At 44.4% G+C, this 10,563-nt stretch overlaps 1 protein-coding gene across 1 annotated transcript in view; it reads right to left on the reverse strand.

Annotated features, from left to right (window-relative positions):
* Positions 1–894: 894 nt before the first annotated feature.
* The window catches only part of Scrn1 (secernin 1), a 71,598-nt gene continuing 61,929 nt past the window's right edge, over positions 895–10,563 (reverse strand). The window contains exons 7-8 of the mRNA XM_008841531.2: positions 7,451–7,631; positions 895–4,577 (exon numbers count right to left, since the gene is read on the reverse strand). Coding sequence (XP_008839753.1) covers positions 4,419–4,577; positions 7,451–7,631 — 340 coding nt within the window. The 3' untranslated portion in view covers positions 895–4,418. The remainder of the gene's footprint in view (positions 4,578–7,450; positions 7,632–10,563) is intronic.

Raw genomic sequence — 10,563 nt, forward strand, 5'->3', positions numbered from 1 at the left:
GTCTTCATAAATTTGACCACTCTAGGTACTTCAGAATTATACATGTCCTCTTGTGACTAGTTCATTTTACTCAGCACAATATCCAGAATGCTCCTATGTAGTGTAGCATGTATCAGAATTGCCTTTTCTTCTTTAAGGCTGAATAGTATTTCGCTATAGGTATATATCTCATTATGTATACATCCATCCCTTTATCTATGGATATTTGCTTCTGCCATTTGGCTTTAATTGAATAATCTAGAAATGTGTCTGAATGGGAACCCTCTCCAGACCCTGTTCTCAATTCTTTTGGTATATATTAGGAAGACTGCTGAGTCACATAGCAATTCCGTTTGTAATTTGTTGCATACTCTCCATCGTGTTTTCTACAGTGTGCACACCATTTTACATTTCCACCAGTAGTAGACAATGTTTCAGCTTCTCCACCTCCCAGTGAATTCTTGTGCTGTTGTTGCTTTTATAGTTGGCATTTTGATGGGTCTGACTCAGTATCTGATTAGAGTTTGGAGTTTATTTTTATGACTTTATTTTAAATTATGTGTATGTGGGTAGGTCTGTATATGGGTATGTTCATATGAGTGTGGGTGCCTGCAGAGAGCAGAGGCATCTGATCCCTTGAGCGTGGAGTTACAGGTGGTTGTGAGCTACCCAACATAGGTGATGGCAACCAAACCCAGGTCCTCTGCAAGAGCAGTAAGTGCTCTTAACCACTGCACCATCTCTTCATCCCCCTGAGGTTTATTTTAAATAGTGAATTTATCCACACAATGGCATATAATGCAGGAAGCCACTGAACCAACTGAATCTTCTCAAGTTTCCATTAGAAAAACATACCCCCTTTCACACATTTTTATGTTGTGACTGATGTGGGAGCAAAAGAAAGAAGAGGCCCAGAACACGAACGTCAATATTTTTATTATACACTTGGTGCATTTAGAGACAATCCCGAGGCAAGCACTGGATAGGGACATTATCTGATCTGTAGGCATTTGTACAAAAGACAGTTAAGACCACATGGCTGGTCCCCACTGCAGGAAACAAGGGTTTTCTGTTATATTGTTCCCTGCCAACAGCACTTCCCCGATGCCACATTTCAGTTCTCATAACATGAGTAAAGACATGTATATAGGTTCCCACAAGAATTCTGCATGTGACATTTCAGGGTGGTTGGCATCAATCACATAAAGCACATTTTGACACACACCACAGAAGGGGAGCAGGGCCTCCGGACGGTGTGGAATAAAACACCACAGCTAAGGAAGCACTGGGGCATGCTGGAGTGGCTAGGCAGTCACCTGCCACTTCCCCCTCTCCATGGGAGCTTGCCCGGAGAAGTGGTCCCTCCCGTCTCTTCCCTGTGCTTTCTCCTAAAGTCGGAGCTCAGCTGAAGGCATTTATAATAAAAGAATGAAGTCAATGATTTCATGACAGACACACCCGTCACCCATCTTCCCTGCTGGGCCTGCAGAGCAGTATCACCTATGTGGGATGACATTAAGCTTTCTGGTTGAGTTATTTTTCATACCTACTGATTCGCCTGATAGTAAAGGAACTTCGCTGCTAAGATCTATCAAGCATACACCTGCTGTTAACTAGTCTCTGAAGCTTTGATCAGGTTCCTATTCTATAGCCACCCCCAAGAATGAAAAAGAACTATTTCTGCTTTGCTAATGTACTTTCACTCAAGTGCCTGCCCTTGGCTATGAGGGATGTTTTCACTTATTAGAAATTTCATCTACATGACAAGACTAACTACTTATGCTGTGTTCTGTGGGGCAGGTTGGGGTAGATAGTCTGTCCTTAATGGCTACAACTTATTTCTGCACAAAGCATGCTCAGGTGACCAACCCCTGAGGCTTAATAGATGCACAGTGGTCTTCTGAAAAGTTTAAGCACAACAATTTTATTTTAACATGAATATTCATTTTCTCCATGTTGCAAGCCCTGATTAAGAAATTATCCATATAAAAGTATTTCTTCAAAGAAAAATCTTTGAGAACCTTGAAAAACAAATACTCCTCTGCTTTCTCACAATCCCTATCTTTTCTGTTGTTAATGTAGATAAAAGTCACTAAAAGTACCTGCAGGCACACCATGAGATCCTAGTTGTCTTCTTGTCTGTTCCTCTACTTCCCAATACACAAAGAATGTATTCTCTACTATCATCCTAGCTTTGACTCTACACAAGTCACCTCCAACGCCTAATGGGAAAACCAAGCAGGTTAACTTTTGCCAGATAGCTCACAGAGCCCTCTAGTGGTAAGATGGGGACACCAAGGTTGTGATACACAGTGCACTCAAGGAGGGGTGCACTTGGACCTTCTCCGCGATGCTGGACTAAGGTGCAATAACAGAAGTAGTCATTGTATTGCCTAGTGCATAATGACATCAAGTTGGCATGGCTATCTGCAACCTTGGCCAGAGCAATGAGAGAAGGTCGCTGTGTAATTTATCCTCGCTAGACTTCTGATCAAACCCTGAATCACCTTGGGTCTCTCACACTTGTCAGATCTGCTGATGAAATGTTGTCCTCACAGGTGGAGGTGAGGCCACACAGGGACATCGCAGAATGGCTTTCTACATCCTCTTACTTTAAATAATTCAGCAGGTAGGTATGGCAGTGGACAGGTAACCACATCTTCCTCGAACCTCACCCTTCTTCCCTTAGCAACTATGGACATTTTCAGATTAGTTGATCTCCCTGTGACCCTCCGTTCATGAGCAACAAATGTCAGGGTAAACCTATCCAAAACTCTTAGCAACTGCAAGCCACCACTAGACTCCATGAATTTGTCAGCTGAAATATTCTTCCCATTGCTCATGGTTTGCCATTTGTTATTTTACATATGGAATTTACAAAACTGCTGAGCAAAAGATCCACAGCATATACCTACCCTCTTAAAGGAGGGTTGGTAGAAAAAAAATACTTGTTCCAATAAAACCTCTGACCTGTATCACATTTGCATAATGAGGGGCCAGGTTTCTGTCAGTTGTCATGGCCCACATGCTGCTGCTGAGAAGGTGCTGGGGACCCTAAACCATTTAGGGATCACTGATAAGCATATTTCTGTTTTCAGACCCCTGTCAAGAATGAGAAGGTAAAATTAAACCCCAATGGTGCAACCACACTTGCTCTCCTCTGACATAAACGTCTGTCAGTCATCTCTGCCCTCTTGGCCACTTCGGGAACAGGGGAGAGTTCTGGTAGACAGAGACAAGCACTTTCTCAGCTTGCTCCTATTCCAGCCACCAGTCTAAAGGCAGCTGTCGGGCAGTGGGTAGTGAGAACTAATGGAGGACACCCAGATCAGTTGCTTCAGACACTAATTCTTGGGATCTAGCAGACTGGACAAGAAGGGCAAGGCTGGCTGTTCTTCTGCAGAGAAATGCACCATAGCCATCTGTCATCAGCGTGTCCTCTGTCTTCCTAGGCCAAAGCCCACCTGCTCTTCTTTGCACACATTTCTGTGCTCTGATGGGAAGTCAACTCTCTTATATAAACATGATGTTGAAAATAATTTTAATTGCAATCTGCTGAGACAGAGACTTCTAGCAGCTTTCACTACTAAGTAGTCAAGAGCTTCTTTTTTCTTCCCCTCATTAGCTGAGATTTGCAGCTGTGTGGAACTAAGTGTACTAAGGCCATCTTAAGAGTCCTAGACAAGGAACTGGCAACCAAATCCCAAATCATTTCTAGACAATGCCATGTCCATAGGGCGGGTGCAGGGCTGGGTGAGAAGAATTATGCAAGTCTGGAACCTCTAAGGCAGGTCCTCTAAGGCATGGCCAGTTCTTCTAACGTGGAAGCAGGTCTGTGTCCATTGCACATGGAGAACAGCTCCTTCAGGGTCAAAGACACTGTGACAGAGCTAGGCCTGTGCAAGGGGACCTTCTGTTCCTTCCCACTGGCTTTGCCAGGACATACCTATCAGGACTGTAAGCCACACACAGACCTGTGCTCCAACAGAGGGAAGCTGGGATTTCTCTCTGTCTACACACATAAGAGCTCTCTGTATGAACAAAAGCCTTCTGTTAACCTGGAGGAAATATAAAGACTGGGCCTTCCCAAGCTCTTGCCTTTCCCATCAAGCTGCCCTGAGGCTCTCAAAGCTCCACCAACTCTAGTCCCCTCATAAGAGGCTAATGTGCCCACTATTACTAAAATACAAGAGTAGCAGCTTAAATCCACAACTTATCACACAATGGAACAATAGGCAAGTGGGATACATGTTACATAGCAAAGGGTGGGGACCTAAGCTGAAGAGAAGTGGACATTTGGACGCAAGGTAACAGGTGGATCTGGCTTCAGGGGAGGAGGCAACATGGAACCTTCTCATTTTACTCAAACAACAGAATGTTTTTTCTGCTGGTAATTTAGTCAGGTGGGAAGTTTTAAATAAGGACAGGGGATGCTTACTTCACTTAAAGAACTTAATCTCTGTATCGACACAGTCATAGAAAAGGTCCCCCACCTCGGCAGGGTCTGCGGCATTGTGGCTGCTCAGGATCTCCTCCATGGCTTCCAGGCCTTGCCTCTCCAACTCCAGCATGGTCTCTCTCAGTGTGCGGCCTTGCTCCTGAGGAAGGAAGGACACAGCCATGCGTCAGAAAAGCAGTGTGAGTTCCACAGTGGACACTGACAGCCCAGGGTCCAGCTGGCTTCCTGCCCACAGCACCACCACCCCCTCTGCTCTCAAAGCATCACAATAGGGGCTGCTCTAGGATGAGGTTACATCACTGGCACACAACCCCAACTGGCATCTGGATAAATCCAGACTTCTGAGTGGCAGCCAGGGAAGCAATGGTGCCACACAGCATCCTCTTTGCCTAGCCTCTTAAATGCACATCCCTCCCTGTCATTCAGATGGAATTAACTACGTTACTACATCTTGTAATACTTTCTCCACACTACACAGATGACTCTGCCCTCTGGAGGCCCTCTCCATCCAATACTTAGTCAACCTCTGCCCATCTTCAGACCTCCATGGAAGGTCTTTCCCTGCAGGGTAACGCCTTCTCCCCTGCTGTGGTTGCCATCATCTATGTTGTGATGACTGGTCTACGTGGCTTTATCTCCCTTCAGACCAGACGGGAGATGTCTTGGGGAGGAAGAACTAAGCTTGTGTCCCTGCCAAAGACTGGAACATAGAGGGCATTCTCTTTTTAAAAAGTCTATCGACAGCCAGGCATGGTGGAGCACACCTTTAGTCCCATCACTTGGGAGGCAGAGGCAGGCGGATCTCTGTGAGTTCAAAAGAGAAGTAATTTTGAAAACATTTTTCCAGAAATAATTTGAAACAGGTTACATAAAAATATATATACAGGCCAGGTGTGGTGGCGCACACCTTTAATCCCAGCACTTGGGAGGCAGAGGCAGATGGATCTTTGTGAGTTCAAGGCCAGCCTGGTCTACATAGTGAGTTCAGGTCAGTTGAGACTACAGGGAGACCCTGTCTCAAAAAGACAAAAAAAAATGTCTATTGAAGGAATAAATGAATCATTCAATAAGCACATGCCATGTCTCTCCCCTAGTCACTCTTTCTCTGAGACCATAAGAGCTCTTTTCCCAAGTGGGACTTACCTAACAGTATGTAGCAGTTAGAGAGTTCAGAGGCCCAATTGTCCCAGAACTGAGAGATTGTGCTACTCACAGCTCCACCACTCCCTACTGCTGCCTGCTCCAACCTAGAGTCATTTCTAAATTTCAAGGCCCACCAACCTCCTCAGTCCATCTCTGCACATGCAGCCCTCTCTATGTATTCTCATCGCCCAAACAGCCACAAAGCCAAATCCTGCTAGGTGAGAGTTTTAGTCTGCTTAAGGCTTGCAGTCATCCACCTAGAAAATGAGAACAGTCTGCTATGAACCTGGGCATTCCAGAAGAAACCTCAGTGTAACACAGCATTGGTGGGTCCAGGGAAATGTTTGACAAAGACAGATGGAACAATTGTGACTGCCCTGGGTCTGATGGCCAGTTCTTTAGAAAGGAAGGGCAAGCTCTCCAAAACAGAGGTACTCTGTCAATTATCTGAATTCACTGGTCAATCCAGTTTTTTAAAAGGTGCGTGTGCATTGGGGGCTGGAGAGATGGCTCAGCAGCTAAGAACACTGACTGTTCTTGCAAAAGACCCGGGTTCGAATCCCAGCTAACAACTGTCTGTAACTCCAGTTCCAGGGGATCCAGCAGCCTCTTGACTTCCGTGGGCATTGCACAACACAAGTGCACTTACCTACATGCAGGCAAAACATGCATACACATAAAATAAAAATAATAAAATATTTTTTAAAAGGTGTGTGTGTGTGTGTGTGTGTATATATATGTAGTGGATGCGAACATGTATGTGTAGGTGCACATGCCTGTTACACCCACATATACAGAGGCCCAAGGAGGATGTCAGGCGTCCTGTTCTACCTTCTTCCCTTGAGACAGTCTCTCACTGCATCTAGAACTAGGGTGGTGACCAAGAAGCCCAAGGAATCCTGCTGTCCCTACTCCAGAGCCCTGTGGCTATAGACACGCACATAAGTCCTGGCGATCCAAATACAGATCCTGTTTGCACAGCACTCTTAACCTACTGAGCCATCTTTCCAATCCCAGTCAAGCCCTTTTTAGATATCCTTTTTAGATAATCTGTCATACTAAATATAAGAAAGTAAGCTTGCCTGGGTCACACAGGAATATGTACCAATTTCTCTCAGGAAGCCTCTTCAAGTCAGACCTACTGAAAGTTGTGACATAACTGCTTGGGGAAGAGGATACATATCTTACAAGCACATTTTTCTTCCTTACAAAACAAAATATAGGCTTATGTTTTATATGAAAATTCAGCACTAACAGCTGCTGTGGGCGTTAACTGAGTGCTAGGACATACACATTGGGAATTTTTCTTCACTGAATTGACATCTTCCAGCACTATTAACCAAAATTTTGGAGGTGTACAAGTTGTATTTGAGGAATAACTTTTTAATGAAAACTGGGGACCTGAGTCTTTTATCAGACTACATTTGTATCATGATAAAATAGAGCATAAACGTTACCGTTCAGGCCATTTTAAGTGTACAACACTGGTGCAACCATCGTTTCTATCTATCTCAACAACACTCTGGGGCTGCCACTGTTCAGAAATTCCATACAAGTACAGGCTTTTATGCCCCAAAGTATGCAAAGGGTTTGGGATAGCACAAGTGCAGCTATCCCTGTCACAGCTGCCTGTCCTTCTACTCTGAAGTAAACAGTGAATGAAAAAGGGATTCTTAGCCTGCTGGGTTCCAGCGCCTTTTTAAAATTTGGTTTTAGGAGACTTAGCGGGAAAATTAACAGTGGTATTCTAGGAAAACTTGGGTTTCTGTGATAGACAGGCCAGACAGAAGAGAGAGGTAGGCTTACAAGCTGCCTCCTGACTCCTTTGTTGTTGACCACACCCCTCTCCCTGAACCTCCCCAGGCTCACCTGGTCACTCTCGATGACAGCGCGTGCCCACTCGTGCGCCTTGTACAGTTCATGCCTGCGGTCCCGCTTCTCCTGGAACCGAGGCTCTTTTTTGGCTGGGTCCTCGTCACCAAAACAGGGAGACTGTACTTTGGGGACAAGCTTTACATCATCAACAAAGATGAAAGGCTTGAATATGGACCTGGAGAGAAAAGAGAGCTGCTTCAGTCAGACTGAGCTTGGTGCCTGGGGATACCTAGCAATGACCCAACTAAGATGGGCAGTAGGCCAGTGCAGGTCAGGAGACACACGCGCGCGCATGTTTTAGTAGTTATTTCAGTAAAACCAACAGCCATTTAAAAACTGGAAATCGGCTTCCAGGGAGGAGACATCTAAATAGACTTCTATTGTTCTAGGAAAGCAACTGGAGAGGCTCCTTTCTATTGACAAAGTGGGGCAAGTGGACACAGCATTCTAGGACAGGGTGGAATGAGCCATGTATTTGAACAGAAAAAGGACCACCCTATTCCCTGGAAAGGAAGTGATTTGGGGTTTGGGGGTCGTATTTTGTTTTGTTTTTTTCATCTTGAGGTTCTACCCTATTGAAAAATCTTTGCAACGCCTCTCATAGACTCAAGGAGGATGTCAGGAAAACCTAGGAGCCTCCAAGGCGACATGTCTAGAGAAGCAGAAACCTGGTTGAGTGAGAGATAGCCCTAGGCACAGCAAGTGGCTAATGCTTCTGACTCCTTTTGACTTCCATTCCCCTGGCAAGATGAGTATATCTTAGAAGAAATGGCTGTGTTCAGTTGTATATGCACACACATACTTGTACATAACTGGGTACACATCACACAAACACATGCACACATCCTCAAACAGCCATGTACATAAAGACCTGTGCAGGGTGAGGGGTCTTCACAGCTGACTCTTGGAAGCCTTATTCTCCCCTATACATACCCAAAGCAAACACTACCAGAGCAGAGGGACTCTTAGCAAACACCAGCACCCCTTGTCTGAGACTAGCCTGAGATCAGCAGCACCACTGGCCCACACCTGCAATAACAGGAGAAAACAAGCCCCCAGACCCATGTGATCCATTTGTCTGACCTGGACATGTTTTTCCCTTCTCAGTGGTACTTGTTGATCCACTTCAAGGAACGACAACAGGGTTTAGAAACTAGTTGGGATGTCATCTTCCTTGGCCCTGACGTATTTGGAGCTTGAGGCAGTCAGAGCACCATTGCCATTGTGCCACCTAAATATTATCATGGGCAGCATGACCTGAAAAGGACTAGGAACCAGGCACCTTTGCTACCCAAGTTTTGCCCTCAAACTTTTAGGTCGGCATCCCTGCAGGACCGCAGACCCCACTTCATCCTGCAGAATCAGAAGTTGCCTTGTAACAAGACCACGGGGATTCATAGTATCTGAGTCTGAGGGCCCCTGCTATGGACAGAGCTCCACTAAGTGACTTCTAGATTAGTTTTCTGAGGCCACCATGGAAAAGGGTTCAAGAGAGGATGCTGATCACAACATGCAAAAGTGAGGCCCAGATTCATTTAACCCAAAGGTCAAAGGCAGTAAGACCTCTGAACCCCAACCTGAGTAGTGCTAGTTAAGGTCAGATGTTGGGGACTCTCCTGTCCTCTCAGGTAATGTACATATTCATCAAAAACTGGTCCACACCTCAGCCCTATCTTCCAGAGAGCACAAAGCACACCAGGGTGGGCCATCTCCAGGCCCTTCCTCCCCAGCCATCATTAAAGAAATCACCCAAGAGATGGGAGTTACCCTTGGGCAGAGAAAACATACTTCCACTTCCTTCAGCTTCTTAGCTTTTCCCTTCTGATGACTGTTGAATGTGAAAGAGGAGTTAATGGAAAGCTTCAAACTGTCTAAACCAATTTTCACTACCTGAGAAAAGAGGAGGGGGAGGAAGAAAGAAGTCCATGTCTAGCACAGACAGGCACCCAGACCGCTGTCTCCAGGTCCCTCTATTCTCTGACCATACAATAGGCATTGTGCCCATAAGCACCCACCCTATCCCAAAAGGAAGGCAGCACTTGGGTGGCTGAGGTCAGCTCATAACGAATTCCGAAGCATCTCAGAGGCTGCAGAGTTTTAGCCTTGAATGACACTGGGAGGCATAGCCAAAAAGAGCAGGCTCCACTGGGGGCATCTGCATTATCTATCCTTTGTTCCTCGCAAAACCTTGTGACGGATGCACTGAACCAGGGTTTTAAAATGTTCGTTTCTAAGCCAGGTGTGGTATCACACACTTTTAGTCCTAGCACTTAGGAGGCAGAGGCCAAGTGAATCTCTGTGACTACAAGGTCAGCTTGGTCTACATACCAAGTTCCAGGCTAGCCAGGGTTACATACTAAAACCCTGTATCAAAAGTAAATAAATAAATAAAAAACAAAAACTTAAAAATAAAAATAAAATCTGTGTCTCATCATTTATTTTTATTTTGTTTTTTAACTTACTTATTCTTTTTTAATTATTTATTTAATAACAACATAGAAGAAGCATTTCATTACAACAGCATTGACATATTCAGTAACAATTTCCAGAGCTAAGATATATCTCTTTCAAAATTGACTGTAAATTTTTAGGTTCACAGTTGAATTAATACAGTTATACAATATTGAACTCTGTATAAAGCCCATAAGACATAAAATTGAATGAGGTTTTAACCTTTAAGAAACATCTGCATTTCATTTTAAAATATATTGTTTCATACAGAAAACAATATCATTTTTAATGCTACCAACACTTAGATGTTTGCATATGCATCTCTAATCTCTATGTACCTGAGTACGTCTGCACATGCATTTCTAATCTCTATATATCTGATTATTACTGGTCACAGTCAGTTACTTTCTGAGCTCCTTGGCATCTGAGCATGGATATAAAGTTATCAGGTAGATTTCAATGGTAATGTTTTTCACATCTATTAATTATTAAGGAGCAAATTTTTATGCTTTAAAGAATTATTATTTTTTAATCTTTTTTTTTTCAATTTTAGGACTTATCTTCACACAGGCAGAACTGGTAAAAGAAAGGAGCCAGGGGCTCCTCCTGAGCCCATGTGACTCCTGAGGAACAGATCCTCAAATGGCCTTAAGAGT

The sequence above is a fragment of the Nannospalax galili genome, unplaced genomic scaffold (genome assembly GCF_000622305.1).
Source record: "Nannospalax galili isolate Female #2095 unplaced genomic scaffold, S.galili_v1.0 scaffold158, whole genome shotgun sequence".
NCBI lineage: Eukaryota > Metazoa > Chordata > Mammalia > Rodentia > Spalacidae > Nannospalax > Nannospalax galili.